The 19612-nt window shown below is 40.9% G+C and overlaps 1 protein-coding gene across 3 annotated transcripts; it reads left to right on the top strand.

The window, feature by feature from the left end:
• Positions 1 to 1427: 1427 nt before the first annotated feature.
• On the top strand, positions 1428 to 16074 carry LOC124135890 (solute carrier family 49 member 4 homolog). Of its 3 annotated transcripts, XM_048382162.1 has the most exons (13): positions 1428 to 1494; positions 2948 to 3013; positions 3977 to 4362; positions 5392 to 5482; positions 6245 to 6408; positions 6954 to 7014; positions 7268 to 7338; positions 7617 to 7667; positions 8274 to 8403; positions 8599 to 8775; positions 9921 to 10039; positions 11973 to 12155; positions 12652 to 13644. In XM_048382162.1, the coding sequence occupies exons 3-13, from the start codon at positions 3984 to 3986 to the stop codon at positions 12774 to 12776; spliced, it is 1551 nt and encodes a 516-aa protein (XP_048238119.1). In that variant the 5' UTR covers positions 1428 to 1494; positions 2948 to 3013; positions 3977 to 3983; the 3' UTR covers positions 12777 to 13644. The 3 variants fall into 3 exon arrangements, with proteins under 3 accessions (XP_048238119.1, XP_048238120.1, XP_046357515.2); XM_048382163.1 differs by lacking the exons at positions 1428 to 1494; positions 11973 to 12155; positions 12652 to 13644 and adding exons at positions 14583 to 14765; positions 15476 to 16074 and having other exon boundaries at positions 2919 to 3013; XM_046501559.2 differs by lacking the exon at positions 1428 to 1494 and having other exon boundaries at positions 2919 to 3013.
• Positions 16075 to 19612: the final 3538 nt, after the last annotated feature.

Here is a 19612-nt window from a genome sequence, read left to right as displayed (position 1 = left end):
CTGAACTATTGTTTCTATATTCGCAGCAAAGAAAGGCTGCTCCCTCTCCTACTGTTACCAGCTGATTGGTTATGCATTTGACATGTGGAACAGTATGTGCATTACTTAACCAATCAAACTGTGCTGACACTTATTAAGTAAGGATAAGATTTATGGATGAACAACTTCTTTATTACAATTAGGAGCGACGTTTCGGTGGAGGTTGCTTGATAACGGTGTTAGAACCTACACCGAAACGTCGCTTTTAACTGTATTAAAGAAGTTGGTCTTCCATAAATCTTATCCCTACTTAATACTCCAACTTCTAAATGCCTTTCAAAGATGAAATGACACTTATTGTTTTGACATTAACTCTTATTTTAACTGTGAGGCTTTCTATGGATTGGGGGTTCATATTGGGTTGTGGGACGTATTCTTTTATCTTGAGAATACTAAAATAATGATTTTGAAATTAAAATCCACCCGAAATATCTTCAAATAACATATATTTTTCAACTTTGTTTAACGCCGCACTCAGCAATATTCCAGCTATATGACGGCGGTCTGTAAATAATCGAGTCTGGACCAGACAATCCAGTGATTGACATCATGAGCATCGATCCACGCAATTTGGATCGATGACATGCATCAACCAAGTCCGCGAGCCTGACCACCCGATCCTGTTAGTCGCCTCTTACGACAAACATAGTCAACTCTTACGGCAAGCATGGGTTGCTGGAGACCTATTCTACCCCGCATCTTCACGGGTCGGAGTATATGGCACAACCACGGATATATTTGTGAATGGATAAGTATTTAGCTGACAAAAGTTCCGCGAGGAAGCGACCAAAACAAGTACAACTGTGTCCCATAATACCCCATGGAAAATAGGTGTAGTCAAGTATGTATTTCATCTTATCAATATAGCTTTTTGTGCCCACCAAATAAATCACAAACACTATATGTGAACCATTATTAACAGATTTATGTAACAACCAAATCAACACGTTGTTGTCATGGTAGGAAACGCGCATTCAAACTGTCATCATATGTGTAAAGTATTTCAGTTAAAAATATATCACGGCTGTCAGCTCGATGATGTGGGAGGAAACTCCGAAGTGATCGTGATGTAGGTCTTACACATTTACCACTTTGGTGAAACCCACAAGAACGGGTGGTGTTTACAAAGCTAGTAGAAATTAAGGGGATTCGAACGTATGATCAATAGATTTCTGTCACGCGTAAGGGACGCAACTCTGCACAGCGAATTAAGGCGCCTTAGACGACTGGGACACTCGTGCCTCCTTGCGGCTTTGTAATTGAACAGAAAATAGTATCTATGTTATCAGGGCGCTTCTATGCACTATCTAGCAACAATGAGGTTAATAACCATGTGATGGTGCACATGTTCAGGGAAAAACGGAAGGTAAGGGGAGGTTGGCTGATAAGACACCTAAAATACACTTCCGGTCAGCATTACATTTCTTACGGGATGAGACACTCGACTTTAAATCTGTGAGTCGCTACTTTTGTAAGAAAGCTATAGGCCCGACCTGTGTACCAACATCATTAAGTCCGGGTTAGAACTGGTCTTCAGCAACCCGTGCTTGTCGTAAGAGGCGACTGTGCTTGTCGTAAGAGGCGACTGTGCTTGTCGTAAGAGGCGACTGTGCTTGTCGTATGAGGCGACTGTGCTTGTCGTAAGAGGTTACTGTGCTTGTCGTAAGAGGCGACTGTGCTTGCCGTAAGAGGCGACTGTGCTTGTCGTAAGAAGCGACTGTGCTTGTCGTAAGAGGCGACTAGGCTTGTAAGAGGCGACTATGCTTGTCGTAAGAGGCGACTGTGCTTGTCGTAAGAAGCGACTGTGCTTGTAAGAGGCGACTATGCTTGTCGTAAGAGGCGACTATGCTTGTCGTAAGAGGGGACAGTGCTTGTCGTAAGAGGCGACTTTGCTTGTCGTAAGAGGCGACTATGCTTGCCGTAAGATGCGACTGTGCTTGTCGTAAGATGCGACTGCGCTTGTCGTAAGAGGCGACTGTGCTTGTCGTAAGAGGCGACTGTGCTTGTAAGAGGCGACTATGCTTGTCGTAAGAGGCGACTGTGCATGTCGTAAGAGGCGACTTTGCTTGTCGTAAGAGCCGACTATACTTGTCGTAAGAGGCGACTATGCTTGTCGTAAGAGGCGACTGTGCTTGTCGTAAGAGGCGACTATGCTTGTCGTAAGAGGCGACTGTGCATGTCGTAAGAGGCGACTATACTTGTCGTAAGAGGTGACTATGCTTGTCGTAAGAGGCGACTGTGCATGTCGTAAGAGGCGACTATACTTGTCGTAAGAGGTGACTGTGCTTGTCGTAAGAAGCGTCTGTGCTTGTCGTAGGAAGCGTCTGTGCTTGTCGTAAGAGGCGACTAACGGGATCGGGTGGTCAGGCTCGCTGACTTGATTGATTCATGTCCAAACTTAAGGGAAAACTTCATTCCTTGACCCTTAAGGCTTTTGTTACAAAACATGGTGACCATAGATACAGTTACATATCTAACTTCAGAGGTTTCGGGGAGTATGTCAATAATGAAAGCAATTGCCATGTGAAGTTTACTGAGAAAACTATGTGAAATGCTGTACTTCCTCATTGATAACATCGTTCGATAACCATCAAGTAGCCAATTCCCTTCCACTGATTTACCCACCTGAACTAGAAATAAAGGAGATCACCGAGTCCCTCCCGTATGGTGTGCCACATATTTTGGCCGCAACTTTTGGCTAAAAGCACAAGGCTGGGTGTTGTGAAACCAGTTTAGTGCACCTTGTGACCTCTCCTCACTGATGCCACATTAATAATACACATGATTCTCACCATGTTGACACCGCGTGTAACCCGGTTAGGTCACATGGCTGATAGGTCATTGGCGCAGTGTTTTGCCAAGGTAACACGAAGAGACTACATGAGCACAACACACTTTTCAATTGTAGATAGCAGAGCGACTTGTGCGTTTGTAGTTGACAGACTGATACACCCCTCTGTGTCGGAAAAAACGGGTAAGCCAAGACAAATTAATTCAACACATTGACTAAGTGCGCAGCTATGTGAGATTGTGCATACACATGATTTCACTTTAACTCAAATTATCATTGAAATATAAACTTTTGTTTTGTTTAACCTGTCAATCTTTCGTGTAAAATTCCAATATGCCACTAGACACGTAGAAAGATTATTAAAGTTTTTCAATGTTAAAGTTATAGAATGTTTATATAAATCATGATTTCTCATTAATTGATCTTCCTTTTGTCAGTAAACAGGAACATTGAATATATTCATGTTATAATGTATATAAGTAAATATCATTATCACGTATGGTGTATGATTTACGATGAGTAAATTTCAGATAAAGTAGAATATTCACTCATGTACACGATTTTTTTAATATTTAATAAAATACGTCGTAAAAATATTCATTCGTATATTTCATTGATTTTCACATAAAAAGTAGTTATTTTTAAGTGTTTAAGGTCAATATTTATTGCAACATATTTGTGAGTATAATGTTATTACATTTGTATGACGTTTCCGTGGAGATTCTAACACGGTTATCAAGCAGGCGCTGTGACGAAGAGGGTGCAAAGCCATACCATGTCATCAGCTATATACTCACGTGCACTTACCTGATAAGGGTGTTAGGGTCTAAACCGAAACATCGATACATTGTCAATAGTTACGAATCCAACATCAAAATGTCATTCAAAGAACATATGACTATATGTAAACATATATTTCTGTGTGTATTTGTTAAATGTATTTCGGTGCGCTGGGGTAGCCTAGTGGTTAAAGCGTTCGCTCGTCACACCGAAGGCCCGGGTTCGATTCCACATGGGTAACAACATATGTGAAGTCATTTCTGGTGTCCCCCGCCGTGATATTGCTGGAATATTGATAAAAAGCGGCGTAAAACCATACTCACTAAATTTATTACAAGTATGACGTATGACTTACTTTTGACACAGGTCCATCATGGCTGATGTAAAGACTCCACTGTTAGCGGACCAGGAAGACCTATCCTACTCATCAATAGGGGAACCATGCACCGTTAACCCTGACAGGAAACACTCGGAATCCTCCATAGACATTAAAACCTCGGCATCCGCCCAGGGAGATGTAACGAAAGACGATGTTAAAGTTAAACTATATAAGAGGCGATGGTATATGTTAGTCATATTTTCTCTAATGTCGGGCACTCAGTCTTTTGTATGGAATACCTGGGCCCCCATATCTAATTCCAGTGAAGTAGCGTTTGGATGGAATGATGCGGTTATCTCCCTTATGGCCAACTGGGGGCCAATCACGTTCTTTATTGGGATGCCTCTGTTCGCATGGATGCTGGATATGAAAGGTGAAAAGAACTTTAGTAGTTGTGCATGTTATTATCTGGCTTGTTTGTTATACATTCTGCTATTAATGTATCCTATACGCAGTGTTCGAAATACGCGCCTGCCCGTTAGCCCGTGGCAAGTAGATCTCGTGTCGGTCTGTAGTTCCAAATGTGTACGGGACCTTATAGCCTGCAGTAAATTCACTGCTGTGGGACGTATGGCAATAAATGTTTACTTTATTTAATCCAAATGGTGTGAATGGCGAGTGCTACCGGTTGGGCAGGAGATCCTTACTATTTTCGCGAACACCTGCTGTCATCACTCATTTTTAGTGGTCCATTCATATAATTTTCACAGCTGTTGTGCACTTTACGCCAAACGGAATCTGTTTCGGCTGATAATCTTGACTATTTTTTCTCTTGCGCTGACAATATATATCAACGTGTCGATTTATTTGTCACAATAAGCTTTTAAGTAAGTGTCTGGAGAGTTTAGTCAGGGTCTGCAGCTTCTAAAATCTGTGGGAGCTGATGGCAGCCTGTCATTTTTCTATTTCAAACACTGTTCTCAGCTACTACTCTCTTACTGAAGCTGAAAACTTTTCTTCACTTTTCTGTTCTGCGATATGACATTTTAATTTAAAAAAATGTTTTCTTTGACAATACAGCAACCATTTGTCTATGGCGTCACGATATGGCTGAAATACTGCCGACGTGACTACAAATTGAAATGCACTGACTGTAAGATGGCACAATTAGCTTTACAGAATTACGTCCCTTTGGCACACCAGGAACCTCTGATCGTGGGTTCGAATCCCAGCTCCTCCCTGGCTATATTTATAGGTTTGTCAGCTCATGGGTTGCACCAAAGTGGTACATCTCTATGACCTGCATCACTTCGGGCTTTACCCTATGCACGTTAACCTCACTGGTGTGATAATAACTAAAACACTGTCCAAAGTGACGTCCACCGAATCTGATAGCTTCGTATATTTTCCTTTCTCTATTTACATGCCTTATTGTCTCAACCCAAGGTGTGGTCTGTTTCAGGTCTCAGGATATCATCCCTCCTGAGCATGTTCATGATAGCAGCCGGCTGCGGGATACGATGCATAACAACCAGCCCCCCATGGGTCACGTGGTCAGTATATCGTTCACCCACATGATCCTAAATAATGTTATCACCCTGTTATCATACATTCTTCTCCTGAGACCCGTGAAGATCAGTGTTTGTCGTAATAAGCGACTATGCTTGTCGTAAGAGGCGACTAACGGGATCGGGTGGTCAGGCTCGCTGACTTGGTTAATGCATGTCATCGATCCCAATTGCGTGGATCGATGCTCATGATATCAATCACTGGATTGTCTTGTCCAGACTTGATTATTTACAGACCGCCGTCATATAACTGGAATACTGCTGAGTGCGGTGTTAAACAACAAACAAATAAAGCATTCTTCGCCTGAGGGGCACGGGTAGCCCAGTAGTTTAAGCCGCGCAATTGTATGTGTACAGCTGCGTCCCTTCTTATGATCGTGGGTTCGAATCCAAGATTGGCCCTGGTAATGCTCCTTGGTTTCTCAGCACCGTGCCGTGCTTGTGGGTTTCTAAGACATGCCGTTCTCCTTTTCATCAAGCAGACACGTCGTGATATAACGAATACCATTACGGCGTTAAACCAAACCAAACTCACTCTAAACGACGTCAGACCTAGCTCATTTTCTCACTCAACTCATTCTTCATTTTTTTAAAGAATGTGCGAAGGACTCCAAATAAATGTTAAGAAAGACATAAACAATTTTATAATTTAAACCCGTACAATGACTGGAGGATTAAGATCGAACACTGTGTATCTAGTAGGGGAAGCACACAAACAGGTACTTTTTATACACTTTTTGCCTCCAGGACAATGCATATTGGTCAGTTTCTGAACGGTCTTGCTGGGCCGGTGGGGACAGGCGGACCTCCCTCCATGTCGGCTACGTGGTTCCCACCCAACGAGAGGACCACAGCCACGGCCTTGGCTACAATCATCAAATTTCTCATGGTAGCTTGCTCCTTCGTCATAGGTAGGTATTGGTCAAAAGAACAGACTTTTCCCAGTGATTAAGCTCAGAATCAGAAGTTTATTGTCGAAACACTCCATTTTGATAATACTGATGCAATGACGCAATGGCGACAAGACTCGTGCAGTGCGCAGTAACATAGAGAGTCTTCAACATTATTCTAGTCGGTCGCTGACTTTGTGAGCTGGTTCGTTTACTCGTACCGAGAATTTAGAAGCGCCGATTAGCATATTAGAAAGTTCACGTGACCCACCCTCCTATGGAGGTATCCTTGGATCTGCATTCAGTGAGGGGCGGTGGGGTGGCCTAGTGGTTGAAGCGTTCGCTCGTCACGCTGTAGACCCGGGTTCGATTCCCCACATGGGTACAATGTGTGAAGCCCATTTCTGGTGTACCCCGCCGTGATATTGAGGGAATATTGCAAAAAGCGACGTAGAGACTCACTCGCTGATTCAGGGAGGTATGAGAGAGAACTATTTGATTTTAATTGGTTTGTGTTGCAGTGTTACTATTGTTTGTGTTTCTTATTCTGCATGTCTTATATCCAGGTCCCCAGCTGGTACCCGAGGTGCATACGAAGAACTGCACACTTGATAACTTTACCATGAGGTATTTACTCAAATATCATGTTATTGCGTAATGTCATCCTTTGCGATGTAATGTAACGTATTGTAAAGCGTTATTGCAGAATTAAGTTGTATCCCGTATAAGACGTAGAATTAAAGGGAATATCGTCTACATGCTATACATGTATGAAATGTGTTTCAAGAGTTAGTAAATTGTCTGAATATGACCTAAAGTGTTGGACAATTTCACAGGAAGTAATTACATGAACTTAACGTTTCATCTATTTTTTCTGAAGTTCGTCCCCCGCATCGCAGTTTGAAGAATTTCACCTTGAACATGGCTGCATGAACGGCACCAACGTCACAGGTCAGAAAAGAACTATCCCCAAATATTTTTTAATAAGAAAAGAAATAATTATAAATGCTTCAATATGCAAAACAGTATTGAAGCATTAAAGATCGATTATATGTATTAATGCAATAGAAATCATACGTAAAAGTAAGACAGAGTTCAGATGTAAATTCAGTTCAAACTGATCATTTACGAGTAACCATTACAAGATGGCTGTTCGAGTGTTCCAGTTAAAATAATAATATATATATATATATAGTTGTTGAACTTTGCAAGATTGTCTGTGTTTCCAGTGCCAACGGTAGCAAAACTGAGAGAAGACATAATGTTCCTCATGTATGTAGGTAAGAAGATTTATTAAATATATTTATCAGTGATTATCAAACTGTCTATCAAGATAATCTTAGTCTTAAGCCTATAACATTTCAGAGTGCGCCTCGTCAGTTATAAAATACTTTATATCATTCATTTCAGTATGAATCTGGTCAGTTATATAAATACTTTACGATCGTGCATTTCAGAGTGTGCAAATACTTTACGATCATGCATTTCGGAGTGTGCAAATACTTTACGATCGTGCATTTCAGAGTGTGCAAATACTTTACGATTATGCATTTCGGAGTGTGCCAATTCTTTACGATCATGCATATCAGAGTGTGCAAATACTTTACGATCGTGCATTTCAGAGTGTGCAAATACTTTACCATCATGCATTTCGGAGTGTGCAAATACTTTACGATCGTGCATTTCAGAGTGTGCAAATACTTTACGATCATGCATTTCGGAGTGTGCAAATACTTTACGATCGTGCATTTCAGAGTGTGCAAATACTTTACGATCATGCATTTCGGAGTGTGCAAATACTTTACGATCATGCATTTCGGAGTGTGCAAATACTTTACGATCATGCATTTCGGAGTGTGCAAATACTTTACGATCGTGCATTTCAGAATGTGGCTGGTCAGTCGGGTTGTTCCTGATAATGTTGCTGTACTTCCCCAACAAACCCCCACATCCCCCTTGTGTGTCGGCCTCGGTTAAGAGAGAGAGCTTCAAGCAGGGCGTCATGGATCTGCTCAGGTATGTCTTTCCATCCTCTCTCTCCGTTCCTTAAAAGATTACAACTAAAAAACATAAATGGAGGAAATTATTTATCTCTGCAACATAAACGAACAAACAACACACACACACACACACACACACACACACACACACACACACACACACACACACATAATCATGATAATCATACAGTTGCTATTTTCCCTTCACCAGGCGGCGGCAGTTCTGGGTTCTGGCTTTGGTGTTCTGCCTGGCCGGTGGGGGCAGCACGGCGTGGACAGGGGTGCTCAAGGTCAACATGAAACCCACGGGCATCAGCCAGGACCAGGCAGGCTGGATCGGCTTCTACACGTTCTTTGCTTCCTGTGCCGCCATGTTGGTAGTTGCAAGGTGCGCTGGTATTCAGTGTTATGAAATTTGTATACATGTATGTAAATATATGCGTCAAAACCTTTCCATAATATTAAGAAATAAGAGTCTATTGTACAATTCCGACTATATCATAAGTACCGTATTCGACGTAATAAGCGCCCAGGGCGCTCTTAAAATTAGAAATTGGGGGCTCTTATTAGAATATTATTTTGTAGAAAAAAAACAGAGTTGAAAGATAAATTTCGTGGTTTATGCTGACAGCCTGAAATGTTTATATACGAGAGATATATTTTTCCAGAATTTAATTGCCCGTAATTAAGGTGGCATTGAAAACATGAGTGCGTAGTATACGCGAATAAATAAGTATTGTGTACATTGATCAATAGGAAAGGGTGCTAATTAGGATTGTTCACGAGCCAATATATTAGCAAATATCTCCGTAGGCGCTTATTACGTAGAATACGGTATGTGTTTATGAACCACTATGAAATAATCACGAGTCGATAACAACTTTTGAGCAAGAGTCGTATGACGCTGTTTGAAATCTTAAAAGAGCATGCTGGGTTGTACCTGTGACACTGCAGACACCAGAGGCGAGATTATTGCTGGACATGCAGGCGAAGTTGACTATTGGAAAGTTGAGGTCATATATGAACTGGATATGGTTTTGTATCTTTGAATCTTTATGTACATATCCAAGTATGAAACACAAAAAGGCGGTTTCGCTGATCTTTTATAATTAAAAAGCAGGGAGGGGGGCACAAATTAACGAATTTATCATTAAGAGTTCAGAAGCATATATTTTCGGTGAAATATGTTTATGGTAGTTGAAAATGTGAAGAGGGTCATTTATGGCGTTGGGGCGGTCGGGTAGCCTAGTGGTTAAAGCGTTAGCTCGTCACGCCGAAGACCCGGGTTCGATTCCCGACATGGGTGCAATGTGTGAAGCCCATTTCTGGTGTCCCCCGCCGTGATATTGCTGGAATATTGCTAAAAGCGGCGTAAAACCATACTCACTCACTCACTCACTCATTTATGGCGTTAGAAGTAAATGACGTCATATGGAACACTAAGCTTGTCAGAATCCTTTGATCGTGGGTTCGAATTCCGATGAGCGCTGATTATGTCGCTAGTTTTGTAAGCACTCTCTGTATATGTTGCAGGCTGGTTGATCTGTTTTCCCGCTATATGAAGTGGTTCATCAGTGGCGTGTACTTCATCGCAGCGGCTTTCTTCGCCTGGTTTGCGGTCATATGTACTGGGGTGCTGCCGGCGACTTTACGTAATGATTTTCTCTTACTCAGACTACATTTGTAGGCTGTCATCTAACCCTGTGATATCTTACTTTACGCATGTTTCTTAGTTGCCGGACCGCCTCCGTGGTATAGTGGTAGAGCGTCTGCCCAGAGAGCGGAAGGTCCGGGGTTAGATCCCCGACCGCGTCATACCAAAAGACGTTAAAAGATGGTACACTTGTTACCCTGTCTGGCGCTCGGCATTAAGGGGCTAAAACAAGGCCTGGTCGGCTCAGAGTCAGTATACTGTGTCTGAGTATTCATGTTAAATGGCGGCATGGTATCTCAGTTGGCTAGCACTATAAAATCGGCATTAGTTCAGGCTGGGACAAGCAGACACACACACACACACACACACACACACACACACACACACGTCGCTATAATAATAATCTTTGACGTGACGTGGAACCCCATTTCACCTCACCTCACCTCTTTAGTTGCAGACTGAATCCCAGTTTAGCATGGTCCTTAGCATGGTCAGGGCACGTCCATAGGATGTCGAGTCACGTGAACCCTTAGCCAACTTTGACCTCCCAATATACGTGAAGGATCCGTGGGTTCTTGGCCAATCAGATGTCAGCTTTTTAAAACGATCGGCTATATTTCTTTTCCTCATTGAATTTCGATCTTAGCATGAGAAAAACCCCGACAGGGCACAAGTACATCATTGATAGTACATCCTTTGGGGCGTGGAGGCCATGCCGCCAAGTAACACCAGGCTGTATAAAATATAGTAGGGTTGATTGATATGTTCTAAGCCTCAGGAATTGTGTAATAGTAAACTACGTTCATAACGAACACGCTTATAACGAACTGACCGATATAACTAACTTATTTTTTGGTCCCGAACAACTGCTGTATATATGCTGTAAATATGCTTATAAGATGGACTACGTATATAACGAACTAAAATTAGTGATCCCTTTGAGTTCGTTATAACAGTAGTTTACTGTAACAGTGAAATCTTTTGTTATGGACATTACATGATGCACAGAGGTATACCACAAAAACTTGCGTCAGTTAATTCGTGACCAACTCGTGTTATTCCGGGACAAGCCGAATAGCGTTACGGAAAGGGGCGAGTGGTGACGAAAGTCTGTAAATTATGCAGGGGTCTGTAACCTTTGGAAAATGGACAAACTTGAGGAACGTGTTCAAGTAATAGCTTGTCCATTTTCCATCTACAGTAAACTACGTTTATAACGAGCACGCTTATAACGAACTGACGGATATAACGAACTTATTTTTAGTCCCGACCATTTGTTTCATAAATGCTGTTTGTTTGCTTATAACGAACTACGGTTATTACGAACTAAATTTAGCGGTCCCCTCGAGTTCGTTATAACCGTAGTCTACTGTATATATATATATATATATATATATATATATATATATATATATATAAAATAAAATCCACTGTACCATTTCCATAATCACATGAAAACGGGTGGCCCAGTCGTCTAAGGCGCCGCGATTCGCTGTGCAGAGTTGCGTCCCTTGGGAGCGCCAGAAAAAATGATTGTGGGTTCGAATCTCGGTTCGCCCCGATTATGTTTCTAGGTTTGTCAGCACCATACCCGTGCTCGTGGGTTTCACCGAAGTGGTAAACGTCTTAGACCTGTATCACTTCGGGCTTTCCTCCCACATTAAGCTGACACGCCACGATATAACTGGAATACTGTTAAAAGCGGCGTTAAACCCAACTCACTCACTCATTCACTCTGGCCTGTAAAAGGGGCACAACACCGCACAACGAGTTTTTGCGACGGCATGGCCGCCATTGCCTCATGTACTAAAACACGCCGTGGACAAACAAATACCCTGAATACCAACTTTGTAAAAGGGACGTTATACATTTGATCGCTGGACGCTGGGTTAGAACGGACCTTCAATGCAATATGCCTACTGTATTTCTAGCCGTGTTGTACGTGAGCGTGATGACGGGACAGACTGCACTCACAACGGCTATACCAATCGTCTATGAGATGGGCTGCGAACTCACCTACCCTATCGGGGAGGGCACCGCCAATATTGCCATGACGCTAATGAACAACGTGGGAGCTCTGATCTTTTTGCTGGTGCTGATGATCCCAAATATTGGTGAGTAGGTACACCTTGGGCCACATGTTTTACTTCTATCGATATTTGATTAACGCTTTGGTCGTTTGGGCCATTGCACAGTGTGTGAGTGAGTATTGTTTTACGCAGTTTTAGCAATATTCGAGCATTATCACGGCGGGGGACACCAGAAATGGGCTTCACACATTGCACCCATGTCGGGAATCGAACCCGGGTCTCCGGCGTGACGACCGAACGCTTTAACCACTAGGCTACCCGACCGCCCCTTGCACAAACAATGTGTAAGTGGAATATTCTATGATACTTCGTATCTATTGTTTGAATAGCATTTTGAAGCTGAGAAGATTTTTTATATCAACTGTCGTTATTATGTTTTCTTGTTGGAGCGTAGAGTAGATATGAATTAAATTTTGTGTGTTTAGACTCTGGAGCAGTTTAGTACTGACACTTTGGTATCCCACATGTTACTTTGTAGTGTAGGGTTATTATATCTGAGATACATTATTTCCTGTTTCAGGGACAGTGTGGATGAACTGGGCGCTGGTTGGAGCTATTGGACTTTCTATACCAATGGTGTTAATGATCCGTGAAACCCATCCCAGGCTGGATATTGATGAAACAAAAGTCGTCGAGAAAGACTAACACTTAAATGATGATACGATCAAAAGAATGCCTGGATATGCAAGATATTGTGGAAATAGAACCACAACGTGTGTGAATGTGAATGTGAAATCGGCCCCCACTTTCACTCAAGTACAAGAAGAGCGTGAAGTGTGAATAATAATAATACTAACGATATTATTAATAATGAAGTTTTTAACATGTGTCCATTTAAACATTTTCGTCCATGTAACAAATGTTATATTTGAGATAACACTTTCTCAGTAAAGTACAGATTCTAGTACTTATGGGGGTTGAGTCTCACCGGGATTCGAACCCACACTGCCAGAGTGAGGCACCCTAATCGCCAGCACACAAAGTCAGCGTTCTAACCCACTGAGCCACGGATGCTTCCACTAAATGAATGTCCGACAACTGGTAGTCTAGATCACGTACTTTGTGTACCCCTCTGACAGGTGTACATTGACACGGCTCCAATGGCAAGCCAATTTCATCCACGTTAAACATGGCGATGTTACTTTCTGATTCGTTTATATTTGTAAATGAAAACAGCCTACAGTTCAACGGCCGTCAAACGTCACAAGACCATTGGCTATTTGTTGTGCACGTGACATGCTATACGTCATCACTCGGACGTTTATGTATTGTGTAATAGCACGTGGATATGGTGATAGGAGGTGAAATGTATAAATGAACTTTAGCTGGGAAAGTTTTGTGCAATGCCATTTATATCACTTCATATGTTTTAATTTTTATAGCTTAATTTTATTGAGCGTATTGACATATCATCATGTGTATATATTTCATACTATATTTAAATAATGTGTATACGGAATTGTGTAAACAAAATGTAATATTGTTATGATATATGAATAAAATATAAAGAAGATTTTTCTGGTTCTGTTATTATTTTTCAAGGAAAGATGTTGAAGTAACAATTATACCATTGTATTGGTGATGATATGAGGGGTTGGTGAAAATGTGAGTGTATCCGACTCCACCGGTGGCCCCCGTCACAAACACATGCAGTGGCAAGTCACTTACTCACGTGAGAAAGTGCAGACACGATTGTACCTCAAGTGTTGTGAAATGTGGTCACCAAAAGGGTTTTTCATATCCAATACATTTTTGTTGATACATGTATTTAGCAACATTGTAAAGATAAAATACCAAAATCAATAATATCAACACCGCTGAAGGAGTGTTTCTAAGAATTAAAGTCTTTATATATGTTTTTCAATATAAAAAAACAAGGTGTGATTAAGGACATTATTAGTCCATGAAATTGACACAATTCAAAGTTTGACAAGCATAATTTCTTCAATTAATTCGACTCGCCAAAAAAAAGACACAATTATGACGAAACTAAATGAAATAGGTAGATAATAAGTCTTGGAAAAAAACTTACTATTGGCAACCCATGGTGACCTTCTCCTCAAATAGCTGCACTTTCCTAGACTTCACATTGTTAATAAAACTATTTTTATTCAAAAGACCTCTTAAACTGGCCCCTTTCACACATGTTAATCATGCTACAAAATTTGATATTGTTTACAGCTGAAAACGTGAATACATGAAAAATAAAAATGCCATATTAAATTGTCTCCAAATTCTGAAGTTGTGCAGTGTTAGTAAGCCACAAAGGGAACGTGAAAAAACACAAAGCTAAAAAAAAACAAGAACACATACACGCTAACATCCCAACTTGAGATCGCAGTTAACAGTTCATCAATTTATCAATTCCTGTTTTGGTTTCAAATTAGAACTGTTCACTCATACACATGTTACAGATAAAATGGTTGGTCTAGATCTGTTTTCTATCCCCAGCTGCGATCTACACCACCGTCATAGCAGGAAGAATGTCGATGAGTTCGTCTTTACCCGTCATCTTCGAGTTTGGGTGCGAACTCACCTACCCCATCGGTGAGGGTACAACGAACGGCACCATGACGTTGATGAACAATATTGGGGCTTTCATATACCTTCTGATCCTCATGATTCCGGGCATAGGTAAGTAGCTTGTTTCTGTGAGGAGCTCACATACCATTGTCACCCTTACATCATTCCTACTGAGGGGCGGTTGGGTAGCCCAGTGGTTAAAGCGTTCGCTCGTCACGCCGAAAACCCTGGTTCGATTCCAGACACGTACAATGTGTTAAGCCCATTTCTGGTGTCCCCCGCCGTGATATTGCTGGAATATTGCTAAAAGCGGTGTAAAATCAAACTCACTCACTCACTCATTCGACCGCGGAGGTGAGTAGCCCAGTGGTTAAAGCGTTCGCTCGTCATGCCGAAGACCTGGGTTCGATTTCCCAGATGGGTACAATGTCTGAAACCCATTTCTGGTGTCCCCCGCCGTTATATTGCTGGAATATTGCTAAAAGCGGCGTAAAATCAAACTCACTCACTCACTCACTCATTCTACCGCGGAGGTGAGTAGCCTAGTGGTTAAAGCGTTCGCTCGTCATGACGAAGACCTGGGTTCGATTTCCCAGATGGGTACAATGTGTGAAACCCATTTCTGGTGTCCCCCGCCGTTATATTGCTGGGATATTGCTAAAAACGGCGTAAAACCATACTCATTCGACCGCCTCCGTCGTCTAATGGAAAGAGCGTCGTCCCGGAGACGTATACACGGAGCTACGTTCTGTAGATATCACAGTCACAATGTCATTTTCTCTTACGTCAAATGATTGTTTTATGCGAGGTATGGTTTGCAGGTACAGTATGGATGAACTGGTCTCTTGTCGGTGCCCTAGTCCTCTCCATACCGTTGTTGTTGACGATACAAGAGACGCATTACAGACTGGATGTGGACGAAACCAAACCAGAGCTCACGGACTGATCTGTACCAGTAGACTGCCTGGACGTATGGAAGAGTTGTTGATATGTGGAACACATGCTTGCCTCCTCTAGTTACTCATGCATTTGTCATACAGCGGGGAAAGGATAACGAGAGATAAGCTGATACAGCGTCTGTTGGCTTAATGCACGGTCGGGTAGCCTAGTGGTTAAAGCGTTCGCTCGTCACGCCGAAGACCCGGGTTCGATTCCCGACATGGGTACAATGTGTGAAGCCCTTTTCTGGTGTCCCCCGCCGTGATATTGCTGTAATATTGCTAAAAGCGGCGTAAAACCATACTCACTCACTCACTAATGCACTAAACTCTGGGATTATCCACAAATTCAGTGAAATGCAACTAGGTATGCAACAAATGTGTATCAGCAAAATATTTCTTTCTAACGCCATGACTATATCACGTGAACGTCATTGCACGAACACCTTGTATCATCACTCTCTGACAGTGATTCCAAAACACGTGCTTATGATATAGTCGGAATCGTACAACGGCGTTTTGTTGAGATTTCTTATGATTATGGAAATGTCAGTTCTTATTTTTTTGAAGGTTATTTTACACAACTTCTTGCACTAGTCTCCGAAGCAGACATGCCACCACTGGAGGTTAATCACCAGGACACGAAAGACCAATGTACCAGTGCCAATGTCTAATTCAATGACGGAAAACTGCACTTATTTCATAGATTTACAAATGCTGCGTGTGAATTTAATCTGTTTTGTGTTGTTAACGATGTATTTTACATGTGTTACTGTATTTACCATACATTTTTGTGAATTGAAACAAATAAAGAGAAGTTAATCCACGTTTTAATGTGTTTTAATTACTAGTAGAATTAAGCAATTTGTCAAATAAATTTATGTCACTTTCAGACAATATGTATTGTGTTTGATCTTGGTAGGTAGGTGCGAACCCTGCACAACTCACGTGTTACAGTTTATCCCTTTCTAGCTGCTGGGTAAACGGGAATGGGTACAATGCCATACTGTGTTATGGCGTGCAACAGATGAGGCGTTTAAATATTGAGAATATAAAACACCCATCACGATTTACTGTACATATATTTGACTTGGCTACGCGTTCATCTAATCAGTACTGTACATCTACACTTTTTATGTATTTAATTTTTATGTATAGTTTTAATATGTTGCTCTTGTACCACCGTTCGTGGTGTTGAGAAAAAAATGTTTCGGAATCGGAACAATGTGCCAAACAGAACGGTGTTGGCAACAACACATGTACCACATGGCTATTGGGTGTTCTTCATGGCAAGGGTTGCATGAACATGCTTAGCTTAGGTTCTCCTAACCCCTGTCAGTGTTCTTACAAAATAAGGTACGAGGATGTACCCCAAACAGCTTGAAACAATAATATATATAAATATAAAAATTAAAAATGTTTGATTTAAAAAAATCATCACGGCTTAACGGCTTATTAAAATAAATGCGGAAAAACCGTTTCAATATTCATATCTATGACAAGAGTTAATTGTACAATTCCGGCTATATCATGAGCATGTATTATGAACCACTATCAAATGGTGATGATACCCGGGTTTCGCGAAAAGGTGAGCGTGTCCTGCCTCTACGCTGGCACACGTCATAAACTCATGCAAAGGCGATTCAATTATTCACCTAAAAAAACACGAGGACTCACGGCACATGACATGAGTTATCTGAGGGTTTCCAACGGGTATGACACTGGCCATTGAATATATTTTTTATAGAAAATTTACTTTAAAAAAATGATGATAGAAGTATCGCCGCCTGCTCATCGCGTCACCAGAATAGATTCCCCAGTCTTAGGTCATCACAATAGTTGCGTTAAAATAATTAGGTCAACACGAATAGATTATTTCTTCTTCAGAGAGAGGATACTTATGATTAAACAACTAATATTGATATTTTTAACAATATCTTTACAAGTTAGGTAGATACGTGTTCATGATCAGAAAATGTCGAAAACAAATCTCGATTAAATTTCGAACAAGAAGGGATCAGTAGCGGTCTAAATTCTGACAGCCTACGAAACTAGTGCTCTGGAATGTCGATGGCTGATTCTATAAATAGTCCTGATAACGTTATCGTAACGGGACTAGATCAAGGTTGAACTGGAAAATCATGTCGGTGGCTATACATATACCCTGCATTTATTGACCTCATAAATAGTCATGATGTAAAAGCTGTGCAAAAAACAACAGCAACAACAACAAAACGAAAACTGTCAGTGAAAGATAACAATGTAAAAGCGTCTCACTTGTCAATGGTAATGATAATATATTTGGTTGTGGGGGAGGATATTTTCCTTGGTCTACGTACCCCCAGAAGGTTAAAAATAAACCTAAAAGGAAATGTATATTTAATTAGAAGGGTCACTGAACGACATTTTATCACTCACCTTTGTTACTTTAGCTGGTTACACGTAACCTGTCGGGTTGTTGTATACCCGATATCTGATGAAACTGACTTACATGTTGATGATTTTAAAAATTAATTAACCCAGATAGTTTACTAAATTTACTTAATTTACCATTACTCCGTGCCAATCAGGATAACAACCGTGTCAAAAATTACATAAATAATCTGATATAATATCAATAGGCAAAATAATAATTATGTATTCATATATAATGGCCGAAAGGACTTTTTAAGAAACTATGTGAAACTTGTTATTTCCCTCTTGTTTAAGTTATTTTTGTTGCAGACTTGTCATGTTTGGATGCTCATTGCCCTTGTAAAAGACCCCCAGTTAGTGTGGAATCACCCAAGGAAGATAACATACATTTATACATCACAGCCTTTACCTTGTTAGCTAAAGAGTACGTCTTATACAGGAAACATTTAAATGTATGTATCAGCTACAGCTAATAAGCAACATAATAAACAACAAAAAACGATTAACAAAACAAATATATATCAAAACATAAAATAAAAATGCGCAAATCATTAAGAACTGGCCACATATGTTCTATGTATTAATCTGGAAATATTGTACTAAACGGGTGGTTAACAGAAAGTCTAACTTAAAGATTGGATTTCGCCCCCAAATACAAATGTTATAAAACTTTAGTTGGATGAAAGAGTCACCGAAACACTGCAAACGTAAGATCCAAAACACAACTATGATACCCGCATCAAATACATCACCATCGAATAACAATGTCTCGTTTGATTCATTTTTAACCACCATCAAACATGGGTGTATACTTTCTATTGCCCGACAGTATAAACAAGAGTAGTCGTTCTTTAACTATCATTACATTAACTTAGGGAAAAACTGTTCTTTATTACTCTACACAGGGGGTGGTGCAAACCTAATTTCTAAACTATTGTTTATGTATATTTATCCAATGTAATTTTATATTTTGTTCTCTGAGCAAATACATGATGGCGTATGAGGGCTTTGAAGATGAAATACCGATTTTCACAGAAACAATGCTTTGTATTAATACAAAAAAAGTCTCTGATACATTCCTTGTTTTGACTTGTTCCATATATTCATTGTTTTTTTCCCCCAGATGAACAATTGACTTGCCGTTGCATGTGTTTGTGACGGGTGTCAGCGTTGGGGCAGGATATGCCGACCTTTTCGCGAACACCTGGTATCATCACTATTTGATAGTGTTTCATAAACACATGCTCGTGGAATAGTCGGAATCGTACAATGGACTTTCAAGAGATTTCTATTGAATAGAGAAAGGACTTTGCCGCTTATATTTTTCTACAAAAGGGCCTGTGTGTCTCATGCCTGTCTTGGGAGTCGACTAAAAATCGCGTGGCCATGCGCTTCGACCACTATACCGATGGCGTGGATCGTTGTTCAAACTTTGCTCGATTCTCTGTCCCAGGTGCGATTGCGGACATGCCGCCGCGATACAGCTGGAATATTGCCGATGTAGAATTCATTAGCTCAACCACCCATACAGCAAGGGCGAGAAGTCAGTGCAAAGAGGCGACAGCTGTACATAATGGTATAGTGATACTAACATGACTTGGCATA

Source organism: Haliotis rufescens, unplaced genomic scaffold (assembly GCF_023055435.1).
Source record: "Haliotis rufescens isolate VD_foot unplaced genomic scaffold, xgHalRufe1.0.p SCAF_4, whole genome shotgun sequence".
Classification (NCBI taxonomy): domain Eukaryota; kingdom Metazoa; phylum Mollusca; class Gastropoda; order Lepetellida; family Haliotidae; genus Haliotis; species Haliotis rufescens.
Note: the sequence above shows the minus strand (reverse complement) of the source record. Positions and strands in the feature narration are given on the sequence as shown.

Coding starts and splice junctions, on each gene's coding strand:
- LOC124135890 (XM_048382163.1), top strand. CDS start 3,984: ATGGCTGATGTAAAGACTCCACTGTTAGCGGACCAGGAAGACCTATCC. Junction 7,339..7,616: donor GAACGGCACCAACGTCACAG/GTCAGAAAAGAA, acceptor CTGTGTTTCCAG/TGCCAACGGTAGCAAAACTG. Junction 14,766..15,475: donor CCTCATGATTCCGGGCATAG/GTAAGTAGCTTG, acceptor TATGGTTTGCAG/GTACAGTATGGATGAACTGG.